At 34.8% G+C, this 18888-nt stretch overlaps 1 protein-coding gene across 2 annotated transcripts in view; it reads right to left on the bottom strand.

Moving 5' to 3' along the window:
- Positions 1–1146: 1146 nt before the first annotated feature.
- Positions 1147–18888, bottom strand: part of TM9SF2 (transmembrane 9 superfamily member 2) — a 57977-nt gene continuing 40235 nt past the window's right edge. For both annotated transcript variants that reach the window (XM_036893660.2, XM_036893661.2), the window contains exons 11-17: positions 17061–17180; positions 16039–16096; positions 9945–10104; positions 8112–8263; positions 6936–7047; positions 3769–3940; positions 1147–1835 (exon numbers count right to left, since the gene is read on the bottom strand). In XM_036893660.2, coding sequence (XP_036749555.1) covers positions 1768–1835; positions 3769–3940; positions 6936–7047; positions 8112–8263; positions 9945–10104; positions 16039–16096; positions 17061–17180 — 842 coding nt within the window. In that variant the 3' untranslated portion in view covers positions 1147–1767. The remainder of the gene's footprint in view (positions 1836–3768; positions 3941–6935; positions 7048–8111; positions 8264–9944; positions 10105–16038; positions 16097–17060; positions 17181–18888) is intronic.

The raw sequence follows: 18888 nt of genomic DNA, 5'->3' as shown, positions 1-18888 counted from the left end.
AGGAAGGGCTTGCCTTCCTTTTCATTGTCTCCTTCCTCTTCTTCCTCCTCCTTAAGCCTTTTCCTTTAATACTTACACTTTAGTTTTCCAATTGCTTCTCCACTGTTAAGGTTTGAAATGTGGTTACTTCAAAGTGTAAAGAAAAAAAAAGTTACATCAAAACAGTAAATTGACTGTTTTAATCACTAAGCTAACTGTTCACTGGAAGAAAAATACAATTGAAGAAAGTTAACTGATCAAAAACACTAGTTTAGAATCTGAATCCAGAGTGTTTTTTTTTTCAAAACCTTCACTTTGCTTAGTCAACTAGCCTATCTCAACAGTACCTTCACAGTATTGTATATAAAAAAACTAAATGTACTGCAAGAGATGTGTAAAATAATTTTGAAAGGAACTTTCCTATCTTAAATCTTCTATGGGAGTGGTTAAAAGTAACTAGAATACCCTCATACTTCAAAATAACAGGTCCGCTTTTTTTAAAAAAAGGGTATCAGCATAAAACTATAAAACCCAGCAACATCCTATCAGCTACAGCTAGTAATTTTAGTTTTATCTGATTTGTTCTTGTAAGCAGCAAGCCTGAGCCCCTAAAATACAGGGTGAATATTCTCATAGATGTAAGCAGACTAGTTTACAAAATCATCCCAAACGTCTAAATTCCACGTAAATGGAATTCAATTATTCCGATGAATGTGATATATAGTTATTTCTTAAGGCTAAGAAATAAAATTATGAAATCTAAATTAAGACAATGAAATCACAAAGAGGAAAACTTGATAGTCATGCTAACATATACATCATAAAAATCAACATAAAAAAAAAAGTACTGTATTTTGAAAAATAGGTAAAAGATATAAAATCCTTAATGACAATGTAATAAGGCCCATATTAACTACCAGACTTACATCATTTATCTGGCTAGACATGCATGACTAAAATTTCCATTACTGCCTACTAATTAAAAGTTATGATTTTTCACAAAGACCAGGAGACTGGAATTTCATTCAGATCAAAACTCAGAAGTGTTACATTACCAAAAATCAGTAAAACCTGATAAACAGTATAAATCATTTGAAAACACCCTTGGTAAATAAATTTGAATTTACAGAATTACCTTGAATATGTAACAGATAATGATGCAATGAAGACGTTTTTACAATATTTATTAAGATAACAAATTTATAAATTGAAAGACTCAGAGGCACATAGTTTAGAAGGCCAGTACCATGGGAATAATGAAGTCAACACAGAAATAAAGATATGAACAGTTACAACCAATACAAGATTTTTTAAAGCCACACCCCCCCAATAAACACATCATATGAATCATCCTTCAAAATTGCCATGATAAAAAGTTATTTCCTTCAAAGAAAAATAATTCTTTCCACCTACCGAGCCTAGAAAATCCTATTTACAATAAACTGCCCTGCATTTCATCAGTATTGTTTAATATGGCCTCCTCTATTCCACCATGAGAAGTACTGAAAATTTTTATAGCTATTGTATTTACAAATGCACATATTTAAATTTGCTCTTCATTGAGAACAACTGAGTATATACTTAATTAAATCACAATACAAATGTTTTAGTGTTGAAAACACATTTTGTGGGGTCAGGAGTATAGGGAAAAGGTGTATTTAGAATTATGTTGTTTCTGAAGGATTACTAGGCCAATAAGTCTGATAAAACTCAAGGTAGTCACAAAAACAGGTCTTTGTTGATGAAGAATTTAATTTATTTCTGTTTCAACTGGACACACTGGCTTCTTCAGTCAACCTTCACCACACTGTATATTTTGGTAACAAACCAAAAGCATGCAAAGAAGCCAATTGTTCCTATAAAAGAAAAAACAAAAATAAACCCTTTTTCAAAGGAAGTTTTATAGTTCACACAAAAATACAGACACAAAATGGCTGGACACTTAAAAAAAGCCATACAACTATAAACTATTACCTACCAGGAATATACCATAGATACATGAGTTCTGAGAATTATGCAAACACCTCAAATCAAATTTCTTATAGAAACTGACATAAAGAACTTTTTATACTGTAAGATTATTGAAGCTTTCTGTAATAAACATTCTTTTTCTCATTACATGTAAAAGACTGAAATTAATAAAATGAAAAGGATGCCAATTTTCCTTTCCTATTTAAGAATACTTACTAATCACAAAATGGAAAACTGCTCTTGAAATTAATTCAAAGTATAATATGAAGAGCTTAAACAGAATACTGAATTCATAGAATAATTAGAATGGGGATATTTTCTAAGTATGGTCATTGAGAATTATCAGTTTTCAAAGAATCATATTAAAATAACTCAAGAAGTTTTTTCAAAGTGTTAAAAGTGATATAATTATGATATTTATAAAGACACCCACTAACTGAATATGAGGTTAAGACATAGCAGCTCTCATGACTGTGTGCATCATCCTTGGGCTAGTCAAAACAAAATCTCCAAGCCCCCTGACTTTTCTTATTAAGGAGAGATCATTTTATCTGCCCTAGCTGCTGCCATAGACCATTACATAGAATAAATGAGATGATTCATGAAAAAATATATATATGCCTTGATTTTCACGTATTGTCATTAGTCTAGATTCTAAAAAATTTGAATGCTAGATGGGTGACAAAAATGAAGCTCAAATGGGTTAAGTAACTGCCTTATGGCCATGTGGCTGGGTAAGGAGGACCCTGAGAATAGTTGATAGGTTGAGGTGAAGAAGAATACAGAAGCAATATACATACTCCTTGTTTAAGTTTTATATTTAAAGTTCCAATGGTTTTCACCATTGTTTTAAATGTGATACAAAGAAAAAGTCTTGAAGGAGATTTTCAAAACCAAGAGATTATACATAGGACATTATTATGGGAAGTAATAAGCGTTATTATTGTACTTATTCTTATATCATACATGTACTGAATACCTACTATGTGCAAGCCATTGTGTATGTTTTGGAGGACACATAAATATGCTTGGGAAGCAGTTGGGGTTAATTTTAGAAAAGTAATGAAGTAACATATATAAAATATAATATTTTTAAACAACTTGATGTTTATACCAAGAACCTCCAGACAACAACAGAAGATATTTTAAGATGAGAAAAAACTGGCAACCCTAAGAAAATTAATTACTTATTTGGTTCTTAACAAAATACTTTAAGTATTTTGTTTTGTTCTTAACATGGATATAATGTACATACCAAAAGTACATTATGTGACAGAATATTTTATTTTGCAAAACAGACTATGTGGATACATAATTTTCTCAAGTTGTACAAGGGATTTTGGATTTTAAAGTAGAGACAGAAATTTGTGCTTAAAACTTCTAGAATAAGGGATGTACTATGACTACCTTTTCTTGATATAATTTATTCTCAGTCTCAACTTAACTTCACCTCCTTAATTTCTACCTACTCCTAAACTTTAGGTAGCTAGAGCTTTTTACCCTATTTCTGAAATGCGCAAAAGACAGACTGTACCATTGATAGGTTACCAGGGAAACCCTGGCAAGTACTGGTCCAGGCCCCTGTATGCTAGAACAACGGGCCCTCTTTAACCTCCTTCCCTCAGGTTCCGTTTCCTCACCTTGGGTTTACTGAATGTCACTTCAAAGGGGCCCAGACCAAACTATGCTTATGAGGACTAAATATAGGAGGGCTGAGTAGTAGAAGCTTTCATGGGTTTTATAAAAGGAAAATATTTCTAAATTTCTAAATAATCTGCCTAGAAGCTTAGTAACTAGAATAATCATCTTAGTTCTTACCTGTAAAAAGAAAGAAGATCAAAACCATTATCATGGTATAACCAAAGTACAGGATTGTACTTGCTGTTCCTGTGATCTGCAGTTTTGAAAAGAAGTAGTGTATTGCATATATTAAGAAATATACTGCAGTAAAACCACTGGTAAGGAATGAACGCCATTGCCAATGATAATCCTAGGGAGAAAAGAGAGAATGAAGGAACAAAAATTACTTTCCAATTAATAGATAACACATAGCACAATAAAGTTAAAATGCAAACATAGCTAAGTGAAATAGCCCAAGTGCTCCCGCTTCCAAACCTAACTTTTCTTATGGGTTCCAGTCTCTTTCTCCTATTGAACTTTGCCCATTTCCCTCCTCCCTAGGGTGGGGTGCTAAGAAGCACCCCCTATCTTTGGTGGAGCTACTTAAACACTGGTTGAAAACGTGGAAAAGTCTTAAAACAGTTTATGAATAATGAAGCATTAGACTGTATTTTAAAATGTATGCTTCCCAAAGAAAAGCAATGTACAAAGAGCTGACTTACATACTCAAAATTAATTATCACTTATGTTATAGTCTAGTTAACTCTGTAGTTGGAAGCAGATTATTCTATTAAGGTCTGATTGAAATCCATTTCATTATTACTAACATAATTTAAACAAGGTAGGTTTTCAAAACCGCTCGACTTTTATGTAAAGTGGCTTATAGCTTACCAGATCTTTTAAAAGAAAATACTTCATTATCTTGCCTACCCTTTGGTATATGTCAAAAAATAAATATATTTGAAAAGCACACCAACATTAGAAAATCCTCAACAGTCCACATATAAAACTACTATAGCTAAAAAACAAATTGAGCAAAGTTGCAGGGTACAAGATCAACATGAAAATCAGTTGTGTTTCTATGTATCAACAATGAACAATCCGAAAAGGAAATTAAAAAAGTAATTCCATTTACAATAGCATCCAAAAGAATAAAACACCTAGGAATAAATTTAACCAAGGAGGTGAAAGACTTGTACACTGAAAACTACAAAACATTGCTTAAAGAAATTAAAGACATGAATGAATGGGAAGACAACTTGTGTTCATGGATTGGAAGGCTTACTATTAAGACGGCAATACTTTGCAAAGTGATCTGTAGATTTAATGCAATTCCTGTCAAAATTCCAACTTTTGCAGAAATGAAAAAGTCAATCCTCAAGTTCATATGAAATTGCAAGGGGCCCTGAATAATCTTCAAAATGAAGAACAAAGTTGCAGAACTTACGTGCCCTTCCCAATTCCAAAACTTACTACACAAAGCTATAGTAATCAAAACAGTGTGGTACTGGCATAAGGATAGCATAACTACCACTGGAATACAGTTGAGAATCCAGAAATTAACACATACATCTATGTTCAATGGATTTTCAACAAGGTTGCCAAGACCATTAAATGAGTAAAGATTAGTCTCTTCAACAAACAGTGCTGTGAAAACAGGATATCCACATGCAAAAGAATGAAGTTGGATCCCTAATACCATGTACTAAAATTAACTCAAAATGGATCAAAGACCTAAATATATGAGGTAACACTATACACTTACAGGAAGAAAACACAGGGGTACATTTTCATGACCTTGGATTTAAGAATGAATTTTTAGATATGGCAACAAAAGAAAAAAAAATCAAACATTCAAAATTTAAAACTTTTGTGCAAAGGACATTATCAAGAAAATGAAAAGACAACCTACAGAATGGAAAAAAATACTTGCAAATCATATATCTGATAAAGGTCTAGTACCCAGAATATATAAAGAACTCTTACAACTCGGTAAATAGATAACCTAATTAATAATTGGGCAAAGGACCTCCAAAGACATTTCTCCAAGATATACATATGGTCCACAAAGAAGAGAAGATACTCAACATCACTAGTAACTGGGGAAATTAAAGTTAAAACCACAATGAGATACCACTTCACACCTACTAGCATGGCTGTAATTTTAAAAAACAGGAAATAATAAGTGTTGCCAAGAATGTGGAACCCTTGTGCACTGCTGGTAAGAATGTAAAAATGGTGCCACCAGTGTGGAAAAGTTTGGTGGTTCTTCAAAAAGTTCAACAAAGAATTGCCTCAGCAACAGAATGACTCAATTCTGTTTCTACATATACCCCAAAGAATTGAAAACAAGTACTCAAATATTTGTACACAAATATTCATAGCAGCAGTATTCACAATAGCCAAGCAAACCTAATGTCCATCAGTATCATGACTGGATAAACAAATCAGGGTATATCTATACAATGGAATATTATTTGGCTATACAAAGGAAGTACTGATCTATGCTACAAAATGATTAACCCTGAAATCATTCTAAGTCTAAGAAGCCAGACACAAAAGGCCATATATTGTATGATTCCATTTATGTGAAATATCCAGAACAGGTAAATCTGTAGAGACAGAAATCAGAGGGGTGACTGCCAGGGTCTTAGAGGGAGAAGAGAATAGAATTAACTGTTTAACGGGTATGGGGTTTTACTTAGGAGTGATGAAAATGTTTTGGAAGTAGACAGAGGTGGTGGTTGCACAACATACTGTAATGCAGTAAGGGTCACTGAATTGTTCACTTTAAAATGGCTAATTTTATGTCATATGAACTTAACATCAATTTTTTAAAAAAGAATCTCATGTTGAACAAAGTTAGATTCCCTGTATAGAAAATAGCAATGAAAGAATGATTTAACACAACCTGAATCTTTAAAAACCAATTCTATCTATTATATAAGGATGTCATCATTTTGTCATGAATATAATTCATTACAATATAATAAAGAATGTTTTAATGAATTTCTCTACTTAAAATGTTTATTTACTAAATTTTCAGTCTAGAAATATCTATATTACAAAAAACATTAATTTTTAAGTTAGACACTTAAAAACTCAAAAATTAAGATTCAGCATAATGTGCTATTTTCAGGAAATTAACATCTTAAGGTTAAGCTCTAAATAAATGTATTGAACCAGGATACTATCTTAATTCAATGCTAAAGAGGACTACATTTGATTTAGGAATAGAGGTCAATGTCTGTCTTAACAAACATATCTACAGAAACTATTTCAATTACTAGTATTCAGAGTTGCCTTATGCTAAAATTATAAATACTGTTAACAAATTAACATAAGTGAATATTGCTAATACATACCTCTGCACATAGGTGGAAATAGCAAAGGAGTATAGTTGCTTCAGAACATGTAATAACCAAAATGATAAACACCAGAAATAGGAAGCCAAACATGTAATACATCTGGTGTGACCTATAATCAAACATGTCAAGATGAAACTATAAATATTTTCTTTTACACAGTAAATGATAACAATCTTTTCACTTTCCTTAAACTGAAGAAGTCTGCATTTTCACCCAACTAATCAAAGAAAAATTCTCAGATTTAGATGGTGATAGGGTGGGAGTGGGGCAAGGGAGGAAGGCTATGGCAATGCATGGGGCTTGCCTTCCTGCCTAGGGTGTACCTGAAACATTTATTCAAATATGCTTAGTCTACTTATCTACTGTGAACCAGACAAATTCAACAAAAAATTCATGGAAAGGCAGAACTAAACTAAGAAAAGGTTATATCTGATATATATTGTTTCTTACCATACATAATAAAATCAGCTGAAGTTTGAAACTGCTATAGCAATCAGGAAAGAAAGATACATTCTGATCACTATAAAGCTCAAACTTAGTTCTGACCTGATGCTACCTTGAACCTTCCTCCTTTCTATAACCTATGTCAATGAGATCAAATAATGCTCATAATATACTGCAATGTACACACCATAACAGAGTGGCTAAAAATCACCACTATGAGTTTTTCTATGCAAACAAGAAATCAAAGACTGAAGGAATCTTGGGATTAGAAAGGACTCAATGTCATCCAGCTCAGTGGTTCCTCCAATGCTTGCCTGAATCCCCTCGATCAGAGTATCTTCTCTCTGAAGCAGTACAGATCACTTATTCAAGACATACATTTGAGGAAACAAATTAATTTCCTGTCACATGGTAGCTGTGTGACACAATTACTTAACCCCCAAAGCCTCATCTTCATCTCTGTTAAATGGGGATAGTATCACCTCAGAGAGATCTGAGAATTAAGTAAAAGAAAGAGTAAGAATTAATAAGCCCTCAGTTAATAATAGCTGTTATTTGTATTCTTTTTCCCAAATGGAAAAGATAAAATAACCTTTTGGCTCTAAGATCTGATTACTGGAGAATGACTTACATTTATGAGATATAAATAGTAATCCAGATAAACAAAAAGAGAAAGCTAGTATTACATATAGTGGTAATGGGAATATGAGGACTTAGTCCTTAGCTTACCAAATACTATTCAGTATGAAGAAAAGCTGTATGAAGATGCACCCGAAGGGCAAAATCCCTCCCATGATAATACCAGGCAATGGCTTTGTGTAGAAGGACTGTTCAGGAATCTGACGTGGAATCTGATTCGTTCGAACTGGGTGTTCAATGGCCTTCAGTGAAGAAAGAAAGGATTCATAATCATACATCTAATTTAAAAATTCTTCTCTGTACTAGATTATTTTCCACATATTCTCAGTTTCCATGCTAACATTAATAGCAGTACAAGTCTATTTCATTCGTCAAACTGAAGTTTATATTTAGAAGCAACGACCTGGGCACTACAGTCTGTCTTCTGGAACAAGACACCACTGTTTCCATCAGTTTATCCTCTAATGGCTTTAAACAAAGTAAGAAATACACCAAGGGAGATGTTATAGTGCTTGAAATACAAAGGTAGAGTTGGGTTTTTCCTTTTAATTACATACTTACTATAGGAAATTAGCTGGTTCTGAAATTGTCAACATTTTTATTTGGAGAAGGGTAATATCATCTCTATCAAAACTGTTCAATTCTACTAAGACTTGCGAACACAAACAAGACCATGAATGGCTGTATGAAGCTTCATGACCCTAAGGTATTGGTGATGTTCTCAAGTATTCTCCCTTTCATAATACACATGGTTGTAAAAATAACTGGAACCTAAAATACCTAAATGTAGCTTACATGAGGTGTATATGTAGAAATTCATTTTCTTACAAAATAGTTCAAAAACATATTTTTTAGTTTTTTGTAATGATATGTCAAAATTTAAAACTTGGTATTCTCATTGAGATTATATTCCATGATTAGGTTATTGTACATGTAGATATACATGTATACAGGCAGGGAATCATTATATTATTCTTAAATTTTTGTATTTTTAACTGGCATATTTTTGGAATTTTAAGTACTTATTTAATCTACATAATTTTAAAAATTTCAAATCATGTTGGTTTACTATTTATGCTATATAGATCTTAAATCATACATTAAACAAAATACCGAATAACTAAAAAATTTATCAGTGCCCTGGCATGGTAAGTGAAGTAGAGAATATAAAAAGCAATGACAGTTTCTTCCAGAGCATTCTGGGTCCCCCTCACAAAGTATATTATAATACAGTATTTATTTTAACCTTATTGATCAGGTATTTTTGAGAAGGGCAAGGATAGTGAAGTGGAATTACAGGTTCTGAAGAATAAATTCTCATTTTCCTCTTAGTTTGAGGATAGAAGTGGGAAAGCAGAGATGGAGATAGGAAGGAGGGAAGGATTCTTCCAAAAATCAAATATTAGCAGGAAAGGCATACAAAATTTATTCCAAAGCTACACATTAAAAAAATTGCTACTCTTCTTACTTTATAACCAATTTTCTTACAGCTTTGCTTCCTAACCCTAGCTTTCCTTTCATACTCTTGGTTTACTTAGTTAAGTAATGTAGAAGCACTTACTACTGAGGAAAAAAAAAATGCATGTATTTTTTAGGTTAAAAAAAAGTAATAAAAATAATTTATTTTCAATGTTACAAAGTCAAAGCTTTCATTAGTTTAAATTATTATTTCATTTTTTATTAATCCATACACATTTCCATTTACTTACAAAACTCTGAAATTTAAATGTATCTGTAACTTCACCACCACACTCCTAAAATACTATTTTAAGAATGATCACCATCAAACTAAGAGGTCATCAATATTCTATAAAATTCAGATCTCAGAGAACAAGTACATACCTTTTAGATATCTTTTTAGGTAACATATGCTCATTTCCTGAACTGAAATTTGTTTTAATAAGTTAACACCTATCAACTTACATTCTTCTTAAAACCGAAGTATGCACCAATAAATGTCAGAGGCACAGAAATGCAGAACCAAAGGGCCAATATGGCAACCAGTGTTCCAAAAGGAATAGCTGCTGAAGATCCTTCTCCCCAGAGAATCAGATTCATTATGAAGAAGTCAGCAAATACAATCCTGAAAGACAAAATAGGATTCTGGGTAAAACTTGAGTTAGTAGCAGAATGGTAGAGTAGCAATCACATGTAATTAATATTACAATTCCTGGTTATATACAAAGAGAATAGAATTGTAGAGTCATGGGATATGTGAATATAAAACTGTACTAGAAATTGCCAAATCACTCTTCACATTGGTTTTGCCTGACTCAAACGCCTACTAGCTGCTTATGAAAGTTACCTCTTTACATATTTCATTATGCTGGGGAGGATTAAAGATGGAGGCGTGAGAGGTGAGACAGAGAGTTCCTCCTAAAACCACATATAATACGAAAATATAATTAATACAACTAATCCTGAAAGAGCAACAGGAAAGAGGACTGTGCCAGACTGCACACACCTGGAGAAAAGAGCAGACCTCACAGAACAGGGTAACATACCAGAGCCGTGGCCCGGCGGGACCCAAGCCCTTCCCCCACCCCAGCTCACGGGTGGGAGGAAGAGAAACAGAGCGGGGAGGGAGTGGAGGCCTGGGACTGCTGAATACCTAACTCCAGAGATCTGCTCTGGCAGCACAAACCTACATGTCGTGGTGCTTGCATGGTATTCTCATGATTAGGGGGTTGGAAAGCTAAGACAGGCAGAATTCCTGGAGACTGAGATTCCAGCCACTTGTGGAAAGCAGGGATCCATATCCGGCTGCTCTGGAATAAGAGAAAGGGGGGCAGTCTGAGAGACTTCCTAACAAGGAAGCCCTTAGCAATAGGCCTGCTAAAGGGGCAAGGATTACACAGAGCTTACTGCTCAGGAGAAAGGATGGGTAGACAAAATTGTCCAGGTGCACTCTGCCCAGCAGCTTGGGAACTTTTAGGATCTTCAGGTGCTCCAGCTCCCTGGCTGCCTACACAGCTCCAAGGACCCCCCCGTGATACACAGCCTACTGCATCTTTCTCCCGGCCAGCCCCACCTGGCTTGCAAACTGGCAAACCCTACCCTGGCATTAGGCCAGCCAGAGGGAAGATCTGTCTACAGCAACTACAAATGCAAAGCATAGAGGCTTATACCTGTGTGCTCAGCCCACTGGTTCAGGCAGTGGAGATAAGGCAGAGTAATGGGGGAAGCAGGAAACAGCTCTTTCCTCCTCCCAGGCACCAATATCACTCCCCTGCGACCCCCAGCATTGCTTCAGGGGCTGAGCAGCTCCACAGAGTAGAGCTTGTGGGCACTAGAGGGCGCCATATACAAACATGAAACGCCAAAGGAACCTGGTTCAAAGTAAAATTATTAATACAACTCCTGAGAAAGATTTAAATGACATCGACCTCATGACTCTTCCTGAAAGGGAATTCAAAATAAAAATCATTAACATGCTCACAGAAGTATGGAACGATATTCAAGAACTCAGGAATGAATTCTGGTCAGAGATCCAATTGTTGAAGAGCACAATGGAGGGTATTAAAAGCAGATTAGATACGGTGGAGGAGATGATAAATGAAATAGAAACTAGAGAAGAGGAATACAAAGAAGCTGAGGCACAGAGAGAAAAAAAAGGATCTCTAAGAATGAAAGAATATTGAGAGAACTGTGTGACCAATCCAAATGGAACAATATTTGCATTATAGGGATACCAGAAGAAGAAGAGAGAAAAAGGGATAGAAAGTGTCTCTGAGGAGGTAATTGCTGAAAACTTCCCCAATTTGGGGAAGGAGATAGTCTCTCAGGCCATGGAGATCCACAGATCTCCCAACACAAGGGACCCAAGGAAGACAACACCAAGACATATGGTAATTAAAATGGCAAAGATCAAGGATAAGGGCAGACTACTAAAAGCAGCCAGAGAGAAATAAGATCACATACAAAGGAAAGCCCATCAGGCTATCATCAGACTTCTCAGAAGAAATACTACAGGCCAGAAGGGAGTGGCATGATGTATTTAATACAATGAAGCACAAGGGCCTGGAATCAAGATTACTTTATCCAGCAAGATTATCATTTAAATTTGAAGGAGGGATTAAACAATTTCCAGATAAGTAAAAGCTGAGAGAATTTACCTCCCACAAACCATCTCTACAGTGCATTTTAGAGGGACTGCTATAGATGGAAGTGTTCTAAGGTTTAATAGCTGTCACCAGAGGTAATAATACCACAGTAAAGAAAGTAGAACAGTCACCATGTAAGAACTTGTTCGTTATGCTTCAGAAGATTGGAGACTGACGAGAATTAGGCTTGGGGTGGATTAATGATTGTGCATTGAGCACTGACTCCCCTATACAGAATTTTATCGTTGTTAACAACCATTTGATCAATAAATATGAGAGATGCCCTCTCAAAAAAAAAAAAAAAAAGAAAAAAAAAGAAAGCAGAACAGCTAATTACGAAGCAAATGCAAAATTAAATTAACTATCCCCAAAGTCAATCAAGGGATAGACAAAGAGTACAGAATAAGATATCTAATATATAAGAAAACAAAAAAAGAACATTTAGATTGTGTTTGTAATAGCATATTAAGAGAGTTAAGTTAGATTCTTAGATAGTAAGGAAGTTAATCTTGAACCTGTGGTAACCACGAATCTAAAGCCTGCAATGGCAATAAGTACATACCTACTGATAATCACCCTAAATGTAAATGGACTGAATGCACCAATCAAAAGACATAGAGTCACTGAATGGATAGAAAAACAAGACCCATCTATATGCTGCCTACAAGAAACTCACTTTAAACCTAAAGACATACACAGACTAAAAGTGAAGGGATGGAAAAAGATATTTCATGCAACTAATAGGGAGAAAAAAACAGGAGTTACAGTACTTGTATCAGACAAAATAGACTTCAAAACAAAGAAAGTCACAAGAGACAAAGAGGGACATTACATAATGATAAAAGGGTCAATCCAACAAGAAGATATAACTGTTATAAATATCTATGCACCCAACAGAGGAGCACCTACATATGTGAAACCAATACTAACAGAATTAAAGGGGAAATAGAATGGAATGCATTCATTCTAGGAGACTTCAACAGTCCACTAACTCTGAAGGACAGATCAACCAGACAGAAAATAAGGAGACAGAGGCACTGAACAACACATTTCATTATGCTGGGACTGTCAAATGGGTTGTTTTAATTTGCATTTCCTATTGACAGCTGCAGCGGAGCATCCTGTGCTTGTTGTCTTTTTAGGTATTAGCTTCTGTGACTTGTTGATTGCATCCACTGCTCATTTTTCATTTGGGGTGCATGTCTTTTGTAAAATCATAAATGTTGAGTTGCATATATTCCAGCTACAAATTCCTTGTTAAATATCTTGTTCTTCCAGTTCATGGCTTCTTCTCAACCTAAACAACTGAATGCGTGTACTTAATTTCTGTTCAGTCTTTCTTCTACAAGCATATTTTAAAAAACATGGCTGCAATTATACTATAATCACTTCTACACACCCCACAGTTTTAAATGCTATCAATGTCATCAGTTTTCTCTTTATCCTTTGTACAATTTGCTTAAGGAAGGACAGCCTTTCCTAACCTGGGATCATGAAGATACTCCTCTATTTCTGTCTAACAGTTATGCCTGATACAGGTAAGCTTCAGCCTACCTGGAACTGATTTCATGTGTGAGAAATAAGAATAAAATTTTCCTCCCTTCGTACAATCGTCTTAGCATCATTTAACAGATCCTCTGGTTTGTGATGCCACATCTAGCATGCTTCCGTGTATACATGGTCTAGTGTTCTCTGTCCTGGTAGCCACAGGACATTGCCAAACCCTTTCACAGTACTTGGTCTTCCCCTCAAGTAGTAAGGTGAATTTGTATCTCATACAAATTAGCTTTGTAGACTTGTCATATGCATGGATATTTTGAGAAGTTATTTCAGGTATCACAAAGATTTTCTGTTGCTAACATTCCTATGAATACTCCTCTTCCTACACAATTATCACAACCATTAAAATACTATATTTGATGTTGGTGATATTCAGGTTCTTAGAATATTAGCTGGTATCTAGCCATTCTGCCAAACTCTTTTATTAATTGTATAAATTTTACAGCTGAAATGTGTTGATGTTCTCTGAATACAAATTACATCATCAACAAATAGTATAATCTCCACCTTCCTGAAATGCATCCCCCTTGTTGTATGTCTTACTGTGACTGGAACTTAAATAACTGAAGCCATGAAAAGTAATTAATGAAAATATCTCTAGTGTTTGATCATTAAATGACAGTGGTTCTGAATTAGAGATGAGAGTTTTATCAATATAAGGAAGCATTCTCTCCCCATCAAATTCTCTTTACATCTGGAAATAATGTTTAATATTATCAAATGCCATTTTGTTGGGTCTACTGCATTAATTATATGGAGGTCTTTATATAAAACTACATGAATCCATTTAATATCATTAAATGATCGTTTTTGAAACTAGGTGATTACCAATTCTTTCTGCCCCCTTGAGTTCTTGGTGTTCATTCTCTTGGTCTCTGTCTTCCTCTCTCTTTACTTACTTCACCAGTGAATATGTAGTGTTAAGGGTAGGATGAAGAAGATAAATCAGAGAAGGGCTGATCAGAGACATGAAGAACTGGTTTTAGGATAATTTCTATGAAGCCAAAGAAAGGAAGGAATTTCAAGGATAAAGTATCCCAATGTCAGACAATGTTGAGAGGTAGAGTGAAGACACAGAAAATGGTTTCTAGACTTAGAAATGGGAATAGAATCGGTAACCTTTGAGAGAAGCTTTCACTGAAGTAATGGGGAAGAAAGACGGATTATGTGGGTTTATGTTGTAGGTATACTGAGCAAATGAGAATAAAGGAGTGCATTTTTTCAAGGCATTTTGTTGGCAATGGAAAAGAAATAAGATAATGGAGGGGAAGATATTTATGGGGAGCTCTTTTTAGGATTTGGCTAATATCTACATCTAGATATTATATCTATATTTTTATAGATATTACATAGGTATTACATACATATTATATATACATTCTAATATCTCTTTTTAGGATTTGGAAAATATCTAAGCATATTTGTAGGAGTAAGAGATGAAACACAAAAACAGAACACAGAGAAAGGAAGAAATGGAAGATGTTAGAGATCAGGGGAATATTTGAAAGGCGATTCTGAAGGAAATCACCTGACTGTTTCTTTAGCTGACAAGAGAGGGAAAGAAGACAGAAGATATATGGCTTAGGAAAAGCCTAAAAATATGAATAGAACATGAATGGCTGGGAGGCATGTAAATCTTCAATGGAGACAATAATCTAAGAAAGTATCCCAAACATGTACAAAAATTGTAGCTACTGTCACTCTTTCTGGTCTGCAAATGGAGTAGTCCTGGCTTCTGGGTTTAACCTTTAGCTTTCCTCATTGCTGCTGACTGTTCAGAGGCCAGTTCTTGCCCATAAGAAATCTGGAAGTTAGGGAAAAAGTCAGTTCTGTTTCTAGGACTAGCCACATATCAGATATTTGCTATCAAAAGCTATACTCCAAAGGGTCATAGTTGTTTTGTTTTCCTATGTGGTGGTTGGTTTTTGAAATTGTTGGTATTACGTTACTCTACTTGACGGAATAAACTTTAAAAAGTAGAATACTTTTGATAAAAATCTGAAATTGTATGACTGCCTAAACTATTTTCAGTTGTGACTCTGTCCTGTGATTAGGTCAAAAGCTTGTATGTGTAGCCTTATATAACAACATGCCAGATTGTAAGACTAAGAAAGAGACTTTTAAGAAAAAGAATGTAATAATTTTTCATGTTTAAAGGTACTTTTTCCAGGTAAGCCATTAGTAAACATTATATTTATTAAATATTTTAAATATTAACTTACCTCTTTTTACAAATAATGTTCATTTGCTAGAATACATGGTTTAGAGACAGAGAATATTAAAGACTTAAGGGACTGGAAATTTGGCATCTAAAATATGACTATATTAAGAAAATTACTGAAAAATTCACTTACCCAGGACAAAGAAATGATGTTAATAAAACATTTGTTTTCCACTTCTCACCTCCAAAGGCTGTAGAAGAAAACAAAAAACCAAATATTCATGTTCCAAGTCTGGTACTGGACATATTTTCCTAAAAAATGACACTGGCAAATATGATATTCCCTAACCAAGTGACCCAAGTCAGAGATGCACATGCACACTGCCCTGGATAAGATCTGCTCTCAAGATTTTTGCTTCAGCATAAAGTTAATCTAATGTTAAAGGAAAATTATCCAGACCAGTTTTTCTTTTCTGATCTTTTTTTACTTCAAAATAAAAGAACCTGTAAATTCTAAGCCATTTTCAATTAACGGGACTGGGAAGATAAAGAGCACACAGGGATTCTCAGTTATACTGAGGTCAGATTCAGCATTTGTACAAACCAGAAACCCTCAAGCCAGACACACTACACATTTAAATTTCCATAGTTGGTTCATATTTTCAGGCTTCCTCTAGCACTGCTGCTCCTGGTAGGGGGTGGGAGATCAGTATGTCAGATCAGGCAACTGAGAAGAGAAGGGTTATGGCCACTTGACAGAATAGTGAAAGCTCAGTTTACTTTAGGTACAGTTTATTTTTATAAATATTGAATTGACACAATTTTAAGCAGGACCTCTCTTATGCAGGAAGAGGTATTATATATATATCACTTGTAGTTAAGAAATCAAGGATACACACTTGCATACTTTCTTCCTTTTTAGTCTCTGTATGTTTTTATAAAAGTAGCAAATCTAAGTTGTTCAGTCAAAACTTCAAAGAAAAAGGAAAGAGAGGATGGAGGAAAAGCAGCACCTTAATTTGCTTACCTCACTGTATAAGCATTTTCAACAGAGACTTAGGGACAGTCACCCAATTCACAAGATTCTAGTAAATAAGGACACACATCTTCAAAACATATTGATTGAAGAAAATCAACTACCAGACACAAAGGCTCAGATGCACTGATGTAGCAGAGTAGGCTCTAGATCTGACAGTCAGGGTGACTTTTACTTACACTTATAGAATCTGGCAGCGACATAGCCTGCAGGGGTGCCCAGCAGCACCCACAGGACGACAGCACAAGTCATCAGTGCTCCTCTGTTGGCAGGTGACAAAAATCCCAGGCAAGCAAAAACTAAAAAATAAGTAATTTAAAGTTATAAATATTATTATTGTTCCCTTTGTTATGAAGTGATACAAGACCCCTCTCATTTTTTAGAGAAGAAACCAAATGCAATTTCAGGAAAATGCATTTCTTACCAAGCAGCTACACTGAATCTCACTACTATTAAGGTACTGCATCAGTAGGGTTATACATCAGGCAAACTCCATTTCAAAAATTTCTTGTTAGGGACCCCTACACCTTTCCTGTTACCAGGTAAGGCTAGCAGTTCTTCTGAGATTCAAGTAGAGCTTTGGAAGTGCACATGAATATAAATATTCCCACTATGAAATATTCCCACTTTTTGTTCCTTTTAAAAACAATACTGAGTCCTCTGGAACGAAAAAAATCTTATAACATTCAAACATGAGACACAAGAGAGAATCAAATCAAAGAATAAAACAAGGGAAGAAAAAAGATTTCATAGTACCATTAACTTTTTGAACACAAGTTACGGAACAACTTAGATAATGACTAAGGGAAGTTCTGGCTTCTACCCTTATTCAGTTGGTTTTATTTGCTCTTACATCTATAAATAAGAATAAAAACACTATTTAGAGAGATTCCTAGCTTTATGCTGTGACTTAGAAGTTATGACTTGCCGGAAAGAAATTCAAGTGGCTTTCTAATCCCAGGGCAAGCAAGCTCCCAGTGTTTTCCTGAGGTATACACAACCAAGCACATGCTCACACACACCTCCTGAATTAGCAGAGGCTGAAGGGTATGAGGACAATCTAATGGTCCGCAGGAAACTGGTCAGGGTAACTTCAGAAGACCTATCGTAATCTCCCAGAACTGGGAAATGGGCTGTTCTGAAGCAGAAAGATCATATTCTAGCCTTTAAGGAAAATGATCTCTATCATTTCCTATCCTAGGTGCTCTGAAACTTTCCTTCCTCACAAGTTCACTTTTTAATTTTGTACAACAAAGACCAGAAAGTTCTCAACAAAATTTTGAAGCAGAATTTCATCCTCAAGCATCCATTCTGCTCTAACTCCGTCCTGGCTCTCTGGGTGTCTAGTGCCTTTATGCTATCCTCTGGCTGTGTCCAACCCTCTGTCATGACACCTTCGCCTGACCTGCCCTCTTCAGGATTATATACTTAAAAATTCTAGCCCTACCCATCACAGCTGCACCTATTTATCTAAGTAGATAAAGATATACATTCTAGTTAATCTTCAGCTTAATCTTCAAACTGAGCCTGGAGGCGTAAATTGGTGGTCCCCTAAATTATTCAGGTGCCAGACAGTTGGCAGAGATAATCCTCTTTGTAAAGCATTTATGTAGTTAATTGCATCACAAAAATTTGCAACAATTTACTAACAGAAAATGACTTTAATATCACTTATTTAATGTGCAATAATACATAAGAGCAAATGTTCACTGAAAAAAAAAAAGAATTACTAAAAGTTCAGTGTCTATTCTTCCAGTAATATTCATTTGTTACTATTCATCGGTAGCAGACATCAATAAAGGAAACAGATGAGAAATAAATGCAAAATTTAGAAAACACTACTTATAAACATTTTTTCTCTTACAATTAGGAAAACTTGATGACCATGGAAATAATGTACCCCTAGAGAGTAGCCTCAGAACCACCTGTGTGGCTGGATCAACAGCTTTAAGACAGGTCTATTAAAAAAAAAATTGTCCTAATTGACAAAAATGTAGTAAAACTTCT

Source organism: Manis pentadactyla, chromosome 17 (assembly GCF_030020395.1).
Source record: "Manis pentadactyla isolate mManPen7 chromosome 17, mManPen7.hap1, whole genome shotgun sequence".
In the NCBI taxonomy this organism is placed as follows: domain Eukaryota; kingdom Metazoa; phylum Chordata; class Mammalia; order Pholidota; family Manidae; genus Manis; species Manis pentadactyla.
This window is presented reverse-complemented; position numbering and strand designations above follow the sequence as displayed.